The sequence below is a fragment of the Terrapene carolina genome, unplaced genomic scaffold (genome assembly GCF_002925995.2).
Source record: "Terrapene carolina triunguis isolate 2854851 unplaced genomic scaffold, T_m_triunguis-2.0 Scaffold95, whole genome shotgun sequence".
In the NCBI taxonomy this organism is placed as follows: Eukaryota; Metazoa; Chordata; order Testudines; family Emydidae; genus Terrapene; species Terrapene triunguis.
In genome coordinates this window covers 4,476,823-4,490,483 of record NW_020664446.1, presented here as the reverse complement: position 1 = coordinate 4,490,483, position 13,661 = coordinate 4,476,823, and the positions used below count along the sequence as shown (strand labels likewise).

At 42.0% G+C, this 13,661-nt stretch overlaps 1 protein-coding gene across 3 annotated transcripts in view; it reads left to right on the top strand.

The window, feature by feature from the left end:
* Positions 1-13,661, top strand: part of NT5C2 (5'-nucleotidase, cytosolic II) — a 78,853-nt gene that overhangs the window by 42,005 nt on the left and 23,187 nt on the right. The window contains exon 1 of one of the 3 annotated variants that reach the window (XM_024213634.2): positions 10,665-10,758. The exons of the other annotated variants lie outside the window; for them this stretch is intronic. Within the exon in view, the coding sequence (XP_024069402.1) occupies positions 10,740-10,758 (19 nt within the window). The 5' untranslated portion in view covers positions 10,665-10,739. Of the gene's footprint in view, positions 1-10,664; positions 10,759-13,661 lie in introns of those variants that run through there. 3 annotated transcript variants of the gene reach the window in all.

Here is a 13,661-nt window from a genome sequence, read left to right as displayed (position 1 = left end):
TGCAATTTACTTACACTGCAGAGAGCATGTAAAAAGCAACAGAGAGTCCTGTGGCACCTTTAAGACTAACATGTAGAGCGCATGTGTTCCCTAACCAGGAAGATTGCCTTATCAGGAACAACACTTGAGAGATGACTGTGATTGACACATATTTGTCACCAATAGTCATGGTATCATCGTGCCACATTATACTAAAATATGATTCCACCCAGTGTGTCCTCTAAGGGGCTGCATGGGCAATAACATCTTCCTTCCTTCAGGCAAGATGCCTGATGATTTCAGCCTTCACCACAGAGAAAAAACTGGTGCTATCGTACATGAACTGTATATTTGCTTTCCCTTCTCGTCTCAAAAATGTGTGGTCGCTGTGTTTATGGCTAGAGTTAATTTGCCTGCCAGGAGTGTAAATCAAAACAAAATAACTGTTGATGCACTTATACTCTCTTGCCCACTGAGGCTCACTGTAGTACCCTCACATGCTAAGATGGAGGGTTCCCACATTTCTGGAAACTCAGAGAATCTTGCTAAGTTCATAAGTGTGCGACACGGAGTATCCAGGAGCACATTATCTGTGTAGTATTCTAACTTTACAGGTTATTTATATACACTTCCTTTCACTGCATTAGTTTTTGCTTGTATTGATGAACTGCATTATAATATGCAGCAGGCGGCTTTATTCAGGCTAGAGAGATAGTGTTTGGAATAAATTCCTAAACTTCAGGGACAATAGTATGTGTTTTATTGTGGCTTGTGTGTATAACATGGGGATCAAGTATCAGTTTTTGGAAGCCTTGATGGGTTTGGGCCAAGCATGAGCTATGGGTAATTTCAGTAGTTACTTCTAGAGAAGATTAACAGAAGTCCATGTGATCAGTTATGTAATCAGCCCCACAGAAATCACTAGTTTTTCCTTCTGACCTTTCTGAATCTCAGTAGGGAGCCTAGGGCACTGTTTCTGACTTCTGCAATAGAAACTATTATATTTGCTTCCTTCCTAACAAAGAGATAACATTACACAAGCGTCAGGATCTAGTATCTCCAAATAGACTTGAAGGGCAGCCATTCAATGAGAGCACATGGTGCAAAAACTAGTAATTTTGCAAGATCTTTATGTTTAAATCCTTAAATTAGGGAGATTTGAGGATTTATGTTTGTAGCACCTTTTTGTTTTGTAAATTACAGTTTCTTTTATCCATCTTAATGATTGATTTTTGCTTATCCAATCCATCTCTAATAGAAGAACACTAATAAGTAGTAATGTTACTCTATTCCTGCCTTCCTTCCTGTTTGTTTAGTAGTGTCAAAACTATCTCTATCTGTGGTTAATGAAAATGCTGTTGGTGGTCTAAGCCAAAGATGCACAACCCTTTCTCTACCGTGGCGTCTAAAAATCAGACCTGTCCTATGAAAGAGCAGCTGCAAATAGATTGCCAGACTTTCATTAGCGTGGCATTTAAATGAGCCTAAATAGTACAGTGAAGGGCACTTAGAAATGTGAGAAAGAGAGATCAAATTTAAGACAGGCAGAACTTTTCTTGGCTGTTTTCTTCTCAAGGTGAGCTAAACATTTGAGCAATATTGTCAGATCTGGATCCAAGTAATCCAGGAGGCTTTGGCATCCCTAGATCTTAAACAGGGCAAGTTGCATGATGAGGTTACAGAAAAGTGTCCCTTGATAGAACTTTAGGTAAACAAGTAAGGTTTTAAACAGACTGTAATTTCATACCAAGTCACTGACAGATGGAGAGGGAATTAGTAAAGACCAGTCACTCAGTCGTTAACCTTTCTCTACAATAGTTAGTCTTGTTGAAAGTTTTATCATACCTGTGAGATAAATTATACAGTAGCCAAGATGGTTTCATTCGGGAAACTGTCCCTGTACTTAAGTCACTTCTGCCTCTATATTGGGTGGGAATTGATAAGAAAGTCGTCATCAATAGTGAAACCGGTTTCAGTGAGAAAATGAATGGTAAATGAGACTTTTAAATCATTATTTGTTCAGTATGCTGAAAAGAATTAATACTGTACTACCGTGATGGAATTAAGATTGTGTCCCAGAAGCATTACAAGCTTAAAAGTAAATGCTAAGATTTGTTATATTGCAGAGTAGTTACAGAGAGGTTCTCACACTGTAAGTTGTTAGGTATATCAACACTTCCATTCTCATAGCATCACAGATGTTAGAGATGGAAAAGACTTCTTCGGTTGTTGTGAGAAGTTGCCTTTCCCAACCTGCTCTAAAACACAATTATGTGTAGAGTCAGTACTCACCCCTTTCCTAGGCTTAAGCTTTATTAACAAAGAATTTAAAATTAATGAAGTCCTTCATCAGGACTGTTTAACTTACAGATCTAGAAAGCTATTCCCATTTTCCTGATATCCAGTTGCAGTAGTGAGCCTCCTGACTCAGCGAATCAGGAGCTTCACTTAACCCTTTACCAGCAGGATCAACTCCTGTTAACAGGATGCGGTGTTTCAGGTAAACATTGCCAACCGGTTAGTCATTTAATCTATCCAGTCAGTGTGGGACTGTTTCCTATGGTATATTCATTTTCCCTGGAGCTTGTGAATTTGCAGTATAAAACTCCTACAGAGTGAATACTTGATATCAGATCTTTCCCATTTGATCACCCACCAACCACTCTGGAATTGGCACATCAGAGCAACGGCCTCTTTTACTGGATATGAATTCCTATGGAGCCCATCTACACCCACCAGGTGGTGATAGCAACTTTCTGTGCTCTGTGTAAGACTGACTGTGCTGCCTCTTTAGCACAAGAATTATTTTGCTGGTGTAGCTTATACCAGTTCCCTGAACAAAATATGCTATACCAGCAGAAGGACTGTTTGGCTGGCATAGCTGCAGCTACAGTGGGGCTTTTGCCGACATGACCATATCAATTAGGGGAGTGATTTGTTCACCCTCCTAACTGATATAGCTATGCCAACAAAACTTCTAAACATAGTCCAGTCCCCGGGCTAGCCCAGGGAGTGGAGACTCTTAGCCATTTGAATGGACTTGTCTTTTAAAATGTCACAAGCAATGGAGACTGGTAGCAACTGAGAGTGGGAACGCAAAAAGGGGCACTCACAGCCAATTTGCACCAGCTGGTACAGTATGTATCTGATTTAAAGCAGGTTAAATCACACGCACACAAAACACATACACACACGCTGACGAAGACCCTCTGATGGGTCTCACTTACATAATAGGCTAATGTTCTGTAAAGTTTCATATGTTTAAATCAAACTCTCGTTGCATTACACATAAAAGTGTGTCTGTTTTTCTTTTTCCTTTTTTTACATTTATATAGCTCAGTTAAATTGAGTTTGTTTTTTAAGTTGATATGCAACTGGGGTATGCATAGATGAGCAATTCCAAACCCACTTCCAAAAAACATTAAAGTTAATGGAGTTTTACAAACATCTTCTGTGTACACATATAGGATTGAGTTTTCCAACGAACTTTGATCATGTTTTTTATAAATACATTCAAACTATAATATTACACAGTAAGCTGGAAGGGTGGAGAAAGGAAACTGTCTAGTTGTATATTTAGTATACCGCCGGTTCGTTTATAAGCCGACCCCCCCAAGATGGATAAGTAAAAATGGAAAATAACCCGTTCATAAGCTGACCCTATAATTCAGGGGTCAGCAAACTTTGGCTCCCGGGTCATCAGGATAAGCTGCTGGTGGGCCGAGGTGGTTTGTTTACCTCGAGCGTCCGCAGACACAGAGGTAAACCTAAGTAAACAAAGTGTCCCGGTGCGCCAGCTGCTTACCCTGATGGGCCGGGACAGCAACTGGTGGGGAAATTTTTTTGGGGGGAGAAGCTGGGGGTCGGGGGAGTAACCCCTGTGACCACCCCCCACATGACCCCACCCCTAGCCCGGGACCCCCACACTCTCCCCATCCCATCCCTTCCCACCTTATCTGGGGAGGGCCAGGGGAGGATGTCTCTGGCCAGGCTGGAGCTGCTCTGGCAGGCCGGGCGGCACGGCCGCAGCACTTTTCAGCAGGCTGGGCCGGGCGGCGTGGCCGCAGCATGTTTCAGTGGGCTGGGCTGGGCAGCACGGCCTCAGCGGGCTGGGCAGCGTGGCCGCAGCATGTTTCAGTGGACTGGGCCATCAGCACGGCCTCAGCGGGCCGGGCGTTGCGGCCGCAGTGTGCTCTGGGGGGCGGGGCCGGGTCGGAGCTGCAGCTGCTTCAGAGGCTGGGGGAGAGCAGCGTGGCCAGAAGTGGAGAGACTCTGGCCCCGCCTCTTCCCTTCTGGCTGTGCTGCCTGTCCTTGCTCCCTCTGTTGGGGGGAGGGGCTGTGTCCCACCTCTCCCTCTCTCTACCCATTCATAAGCCGACCCCCTTCTCTGGTGCTTCCCTTTTTTACTAAAAAAATTCGGCTTATGAACGAGTATATACGGGTATGTAAATACCCATAATAAAGATTTTTTACATGCAGGGGAACCTACTTCTAGAGAGAAACTCCACTAACAGTATACCATAAAAGGTCCCAATCTGTTTGTAAGGGACACCAGATAAAACCTTCAAAAGCACCTAAGTAATTTAAGAGCCCAAGAATGTTGACTCTTAATGGGACTTTGGCTCCTAAGTCACTTAGGCACTTTTGAAAATGCTGCCCTCAGTCAATTTGAAATCTGTTCATTTTAAAATGAATTAAAAGTAATTTTAAGTCCTACACCTGCCCCAGATTCCCCTTCAATTTTTTGTGGTTTTACAATCACATCTTATATTTTAAATGTTTTTCTCTCCCATGCTGGCTATGTCAAAGACCCATACAAATGAAGAAACTGGTTCATTATACAGTGTGGTCCACTGTATATGGTACTGGATTGGGACTTAGGACACTATGTTATATTCCTGGCTCTGCCTCCGGCCTAAATGCTTAATTGTAGCCAAGTCACACCACCACTCTGTGCTGCAGTTACCCCATCTATAAAATGGGACTGACGATACTTGCTTCTTTGGTAAAGTGCTTTGAGATCTACAGTGGAAAAGTGATATACAAGAGCTGCATGGAGTTGCTATTACATAGGGAAGACAGTGAACTGACTAGTTACAATGTGCTGCTGAGTACGCATACTAAACAAAAGAGTTACAGACACACATTATTTCCTCTGATCTCTTCCAAATGTAGTAATATTAGGTGTTGTGTGTAACAATCATAAGTAAAAATATTCAGACAACAGTGTGATATTTAGTTGATGGTTTCCCTTTAGTTCATCATGATGTAACAATTGAAAATAGCGAAGTTGTTTTGTGGTGGTGTTCAGTTCCTTTTCTTAATAATGGCCATTGGTTTTTGTACCCAGCTCGCTACAGGTATGTACAACTTCATTTCAGGGTTGTGCTACCTGGATTTTTTTCAGAGATTATGTAATTATAATTATTAATATTGGAAAAGAAAAGGGGGCTGCTAGGGAGACTGACTGATACATTTGAAACTAATCTGGCAAAAGTGCTCCCAAAATTGCATCTGCAAAATCAGATGAATATTTGTTGTGTGCTTGTAATCAGGTAATTGCACGTCTGCTACCTGTTTGTGTATTCACACTGGTGCACGTGCAGCTTGGCAGGCACAGGTTTTGAGGCTATTTTTAATAATTTAGCAATTAGTGATTTAAAACTAGAAGCAGTTCAAAGCCCAGATGTTTCTAGTCTACTTTGGGATGGTTGGTTGGTTGAATACAGGCAACATTACAATAGCCATTTTGTCAGTGTTGTTTCCATTGCTGCTTTTAAGAGTTGACTGCTTCAAGTTGCGTAAAACTGCACACTGAGCTTTGAAGCTGTGGATTGTAATGTGTTGGCACTGAGAATGGGGCATGGGAAAAGCACATGTTGCTTGTCATGGTGTCCAAATAAATCACCAACTGACGAAGTGCTAATCTGCAAGGTGTCATTTCTTCAAGAATCAGAGTGTTAGACTGAAGCTGTTGAAAGGGTAGCACTTCACTAAGTATAAGACGTGGTTAAAAAGTTGCAGTATTTTGGTCTTTGTTCTGACAGTCTCGATATAGCTGAAGACCTACATTGATCAGCAGCTTCTCAATATCCACATAGTTAGGATCTTATTCTTGCTGGACTGGTAGAAATTATGATGATAATACTTTCCACTTGTAATAGAGCCTTTTATCCAGGGATCTTAAAGCACTTTACAAGCGTTAATTATGCTTCAAACACACCGTGGTGTAGGGAGCGTATTGTCATTTGTAAAATGGAGAAGGCTGAGGCGCAAGTATACTGAAGGTTTGACTTTCACAACTGTACACGCACAATTTCCCTGATTATGCTTTGTAAATCACTTATTTTAGCAGACAGTTGACCCGTTATATATGTAACTGCTTATCAACATGTGCAAATTTCCGATTTGTATGTGCAATTGTGCTGAGTGTACACACACAAAGGCATGTGTTTGCGCACATGCAGTTGTGAAAATCAAGCTCTAAGTTAGTTGCCCCACATCAAATGATGAATCTGACCGAGCCAGGCGTAGAACCTAGAACTCCTAGTTTACTTTCCTGTACATTACCAACTAGACATTTGTTTCCTTCCAATTTAAAATCTGTGTCCAGAGACAGATTGAGCAATGCCTCAAGGGGACGGAGGAATGGTGGGGAAAATAACAAATTGGAACTGTTCAGGTGCTAATGCATGTGAATGGTACCGTAGGGTATTGGATTTGGAAGGCAGTTACATCTTAAATTGTTTTCCTTGCTATTTTTGGATATTATTGAGTTGCATTTGAACATGAGCCTTCTGTGCAACCATTTCTTCCCCCTGCTTAACTCCTTATTGAAGAGCTAAGCCCATACTTTAGTAGGGTGGTTTGTTTCCATGGATACGCTGTGAGGTTTCCAGTTTGGGAGTATGATTCTCAGTAGGCTGCAGCTGGGTAGGGTGGTTTGTAAGCTAGGTCTGCAGTTAAACACAAAACATTTCCATGATGTTGGAATAAACACAAACACTCATAAAAGCCAAGGTGAATATTCATTCGACTCTTTGAAAGTGATAAAAATGATTCCAGTTCTAAGAAATGCTCCTCAGACTGTTAAAATGACCAGTTAAAAGGAAGATTCACTAGAAATGCAGAGGTGCCACAGAGTAGCAGCCACTAAGGAGTGGCTTTTGCCCATATGGAAATCTGTACATAGTTAGACTTTATTATTACTGGTGTAAGCTCAAGCCTGGCATTTTTATTCAGGAGAAGAAATCTTTCCACCTTAAAGTGCTGAGTCTGTTACCAAGTTCTGACTCTGCGAGACATAGCCAGGAAGCCCAAACCTTTATCAGGCCTAAAGCAAACAAAACTCAGTGACATTAGGTCCTTTGATAGGACCATTACCAAGATTACTTTAATAGATTCATTGATTCAAAGGCCAGAAGGGGCCATTGTGATCTTATAGTCTGACTAACCTGTATATCACAGGCCATAGAATTTCCCTGAAATAATTGGGGAAGGTGTGTCGGGACAATAACACTTTGCAAGAGCATTGTTTTGTTGGGGTTTTTTAAGTAGAAATGCACCGCACTCAAACAAAATAGACATGGAACAATACAAAGCCCTGCTGTGTATATGATACCACATTGCTTCTTAATGAATAGGGAGGGTTGGTACAAGATTTTCCTGTTCCTGCATAGCAAAGAGGCATGTATGTGGGTATTAGATTCAGCGGAAGGCCTGTTTGCTAATGGATAAAAATGTGTACTCCCTAGAGGAAAATAAAGGTACATAGTAAGCAATAAAGTGAAATATACTTAACAGACCTTTTGTCACTTATTGACTGACTGCAGTGTGCGAAAAGGTTTCCTCCCTGTTAAAGAAAGACAATGATGATAAATAACGCTGCAGTTTCTTTTAATTTGGGAATGAAAATACAGGGAGTTAAAGAAAAAACAAAACAAAACATGATTTCATTACTCATTTGAAGATGTTTAGGACTCTGAGAACTAGATTTGATGTAGGCTGAAATATCAGAGATCCTGCTCTGTACAGCTTCATATGAGTAATAAAATAAGGATTATTATGGTCTTGTGGTTAAGATGGAAAACTAAGAGTCAAGAGAACAGGGTTCTACCCCTTGCTTTTCCTCAGTCTCCCTGTGTGACCTTGGACAAATCATTTAGGCCCTGATTCAGTAGGGTCCTTAAACATGTGCCTAATTTTAATAAATTAGATTGAAGCATGTGCTTAGGGTTAAGCAGGTTCAGATATTATGCTTTGCTGAATAGGTATGTACATAAACACAAGTGCTTTGCTGAATTGTGGCCTTAAATGAGAGCAGCCTGATTTTCAAAGGTTCTGAGCGTCCACTGCTTCAGCAGGATTTTTGGGTGCTCAGCACCTCTGAAAATCAGGCCCATTTTTAGGTGCCTAAATATGGATTAGGCTGCAAGTGAGTTTATATTGATATTCTTCACTGAAGCCCCACACTTGCAAACACACAAGCCATTTACTCTGCTCATTTTTAATTTATTATTATTATTGTTGTTGTTTTATTTTATTTGCTGCTGGTTTCTCTTCAGCTGATATTTTAGTGATTTATTCAAGTTAAAGCCCAGATCCTTGCATTAATGCTTCCACACAAGAGCTCTTCTCCCTTCCACAGTCACCTGTTGCAGAGTCTCGGCCTGTTGGGCTACATATTTCAAGGATATCTTAATGTGCAGTCAGAAGGCCAATTTTGCCCTCTAGCCCCATTGACTTCAGCAGGAGGTACACCTGGGCCAAGCATGTTTAGAAAACTTGTCAATTGTAATGCATCTCACCCGCAGAACCAGCACCCTTTCTCACACTCCCACAGCCTGAATTGAATGTCATGCATTCAGCTGAATTCTAGGAAGCAGGAGTGCTTGAGCTGCAGGTGATACTCCTGGTGGGGGCAGCTGTGGCAGCTGCTGAGCAAGCAGCCTGGAACCTCTCTGCCTCTTCCCCTGGCCGCTCTCGACTTCCCTGCCAGAATGGAGCACTGGGGACAAGTGACCAAAGTTTAATGCCACAACATAGTAACCGCGCCTCATCATTCACTCCAGTAGCCCCAGGCTCTTTTCTTCATAGCGGTTCAGCAATTGCACTATCCTCAGGCTCCCACACTTACTCCTGAGTTCACTCAGAGATGCCTTTGGCTGCCCATAAGCCATACACTCCTATTCTGAGGGTGTGAGGAATAAGGACCTTCTTCCTTGCAGCTGTTCCCACTGCTCCAGAGAACCCTGTATGGGAAATCAAGGACTTGTCGTCACTGCTGTTAGTACAACACCTTTCACCAGCACTAAACCCACAGAATCGTTTTAAAACAGAACTTTATGGTTATACACAAATTGTTTACAAGTATGCAAATTAATTCAGTAAATAATTTTCAGAATATGGCACCCATGGAGTGGCACAAAACGTGGAGGTTATGCACAGGCAAGGGAGAAAGCATTTTTTCCCTGTTCTCACATGATCTTCTCTGACCAACCCATGAGGAGTGTTGACAGACTCTGGGAGAAGCCATGTCACACCTTCAATGAAAGAATACCTTGGTCTCAACATGGAACCTCGGAGAGTGCAACAGGGGGAATAAAGAAGGAAATGTGCAGGTCTTGAAGAGCTTTCTCCTCCTCCCCCAAACCAAATCCAGTCACACCCCAAACTTTCTTAACCATGCAAAATGGTTATTTAAAGATTATTTTAAAAAAGCATTATTGGTAATGGTATGTACTTTACTGCTCTGTCGGGCCCTCTTTAAAACCTATTCAAAAGCATTCAGCTTAGTGTTTAGTTTGAATTTCTTTAAAAGTTGTTTCTCATTCTTTTGTGCATATTTATAAGTTGCAGAATAGTTCTCATTCTCTTTACCATCTGTGCTTGTTAACTAGTACTATACAATGCCGTGTAAGGTTGCATGGCCCCTTTCATGAACAAAAAGCGTTGCACAGAAAAGCCCAAACTTGCTAGATAAGTCTAGGTGTAAAGAATAAGATTTAAGCTTTGATGTACATGAGTCAGACTGACTCTGTATTTTAGGTTCTTGATGGGAGGAGATTCCAGATTTAGGGCAAAATTCTGTTCTCAGATCCACACAGTGGCTCTTGACATATATTCTTCCCTGATGACATGTAGATGTGTGGTGAGTGTGAAGGGAATGGAATATCTTGAAAGGAAAGAGATGGCATTAGGCTACATAGTAACCTGCCACCGGATCAGGTATGGTCACTAATGACAGAACCCTAAACACATTATGAAGGCTGTTCCTGAGTAGATTATACTTACTTCTGATAGAAACTTGAGGGATCTGTCTCTCAAACACTTTGGCAACACTTGGGTAGCTTGTCATGCCAAGAAAATATTGCTGAATTGATCTGAGACTGGTTTGTGAAGTTAAGGCCAGAATTTTGCCTATAGAATGTACAACTACTAACCGTGCCTCCTCTGTAAATCAGTTTTGAGCGGTATTGTGGACTAGCCAGCAGACTACCTTTCGAGCTCTTCGGCGGCAGCAGCTCCAGCAAACACGCAAGTCCCACATGGTGCGGCGCTGTCGCGGTTTTAAAAACAGTTTGATTTTTTTTTTTTAACAGGGGAGCCCAGTGTAACTCCTTCAAGACTGGAGTGACACTCTGCATCTGCATCTGCCTCATGTGAGTTACAATCCTGGCAGCAGCATTTTGCACAAGCTGGAGCCTCTGTAGAGATTTTTTTTTTTTTCTTTTTCAGGAAGGCTATAAAATTGCTACCGTATGTGTCTTGGCAGCAAAGGTAAAAAAACCCCGAAATACCCCAACCACCCAAAATCCACAATAAAGTGCATGAGAATTCCATACCTTACTGTACAACTCCTGCTCATTCCAACACATTCTAACACATACCGTGGAAGTTACCACGGACTTAGAGCCTGCAACATTCACTTCTGTGGTACTACTTTTTAACTCTCCACAATGTAATTTGATGGCAAATTATGATGTTAAGGGGAAGCTGTAAGTGCTGTCAGCTCGCTTCGGTTTTCAAAGCTCTGGTTGTTCTTTCGCAAGCCGTAGTTACATAACCCCAGAACACTATGTACTGACTGCCCTGAGCTGCTGAAGCATTTGTCTGTTGCAGAACACAGACCTTTAAAATAACTTGTCCTTTTGTCATTTGGGACTGACATGTTTGTGGAGGGATGGGGGTCAACTAAAAAAAAAAAAGTTGTAATATGTGCTTATATTTGTTGTAACTATGTTATAAGTAGGGCTAAGAGACCAACAAAAACATACTGAAGATTGAATGGTTGTGTTTTTGTGGCTGTGCATATTTCACCTGTCACACACTTGTGGGTGCTTTGAGGCAGGGGCACTGTCAACTGTGTGGGAGCTCACAGTACAACGGATTCTGCATGGCAAGCATCTAAATCTTTGACATCCACAGTATCCTACACAAAGTCTATAGCTGTGGTCACCATGGCTAGGGCTTTGGGGGGTTTCCAGGAAAGTATTTAATTACTTTTTTCTTTTTTTAGTCATCCAGCGGTAGATCTCTCCTTACTGCTAAATCCCTGCACAGATGACTGAGCAGAACAAGATATAAAAACACACCAGCCCTGAGTACACTAATATATTGCCACGTTTCCATAGGATCAGTACTATACCCTAACTTTTAAACAGCCTCTTGGAGGAACTCCTTGAGTGTGGCAGAGCCCCACTCTTTAGCTTAAGGGTAGACCTCCCAGCCTCACCGCCTCCTAGGCTGAACCTCTGGGCTCCAGCACTCCTGGCTTCACACCGTGAGCTCTGCCCAGCTAGTCCCATTGAGACAGACTCCTAGTTAGAGACTTATGCACCCTGCAGGGATTAACGCAACTGAGCAAGTATTTGCAGTGACACCAAACACACTTTTCAGAACAGAGTAGGATTTATTAGTCAACTGGAACACAGCATTGGAAGTCCTTAGGTTAGCATAGAGAAATCAAAGTTAAAGCATAGCCCATTTTGGTCAAGTCAGAGCAAACCACCATGTCCTGTCCTGTCCTGCCTCCATGAGCAGACTTAACACTTTTCCCTCCACTGGGTAACAATATGAAGTGCAGAGGGAAACTGAGGCACACAGAGGTTTCATTAAAATATTACAGAAAATTCCCAGTTTGTCACATATGTATGTAGATAGAGATTATATAATGTGGGTGTTTTCCTGTGTTGTGACACTGCAGTTGCAGCATCACAATCCTGTTCACACTGTTTATCTCAAGTAGGTGGATCACTTGCCTGAAGCTCATGTTACTGAAATGAGCATTTGCACAGCTTGTGCGAAAATGTCAGTAGCTTGTAGCTCATACTGATTAATATACTCCGTACCGTGGTGTAGTGTGTCGTCAAAATGGGGTGTGGGCGTGGTGAACTCTGAATCCATTCCCAGTTGTCTAATTAAAGGAAAGTATATCTTGGATAACGTCACAGTAACTGGAGAACACTATTTATAGTCCATTTCCATCCTCCAAGAGTCTGATTTCCAGTGTGTCTGTTGATTTCTTACACTAGGAAGAAGACTCTTATTTTCCAGGTGTCTTTAGTGATGACATCCAAACAGAATCTTTGAATGAGCTAGTGGCTTATGTTTTAAACAAGGCTGGGTCAAGGAGGCAAGCAAAGTCCAAAGTTTATAGGTGAGAATGTGAATTTTAAAAATGTTCAGGGACAGCCTTGTGGTCGTGCCACCTAATCAGAGATCGGGATTTGATTCCTTGTATTGGCATGGCCTGGGAATACCATATAGTCCTTTGCCACAACCTTTCTTTTTGGCTTTTCAGCTGCTTTCTTAGGCTAGAAGGGAGGTCTTAGTGATGGATGTGGATTGGAGAGGGGAGTGCAGTGCATAAAAAATGGAATAAGGGTATTTTATGGGTTGCATGATGCACATAGAAAATATGAATCCACTGCCCTTTCCCCTGAAAGATTGTTAGAGAAATAAGGGTGTTATTTGAAAGACATCATTGTATTAGCTGCAGCCACGCTTTCCTCGTGGTGTACCACTGGGATTGATCGTAAATCCTTTCTATTTATCTAAAAGGGATCCCAAAGTACTCTTCAGATTGTACATGTGTATGTAGGGGTCACTACAGCCGTCTCTGGGCTCCAGAAATGACAACTGCTCGTGTCTGAAGTGCTATTCTAGCCGTATCGGTCCCAGGATATTAGAGACACAAAGTTGGTGAGGTGATATCTTTTATTGGACCAAGAGAGAGACAAGCTTTCAACAAACTCTTCCCATAGCAGCAACATAATGCAACAGGGTTTTTAGAAGAAGGGAATGGTGAAGTTCTGTATAGAGAAAGAAATCACAGTTCCCTTGGGAATTTGGCCAGATTACCAAGAAGAAATTGCACAGCAGGTTAAAAAAATTTATATGGTCTGTGTGAAGAACTAGGAGGGCTCCAGCTTCTTCCAGGTGGGGGTGAGGACAGGGAGGGGGCTGAGGTGGGCTAGACAGAAAATGGGGGGAGGCTGCGCTATACATCTTGTGGGCGCACACATTTATTTTTTAACCATACGCACTTAAATGTGTGATTTATCTATGTTATCCTCAAAAGAGGAATAAAAATATATACAGACACATCGGTTTTAAACTTCGTCTAGCCTGTGAAGTGAGCAAAGTAGGAGATTTGGAAGATTTGGAGACTCAGAGCCGTA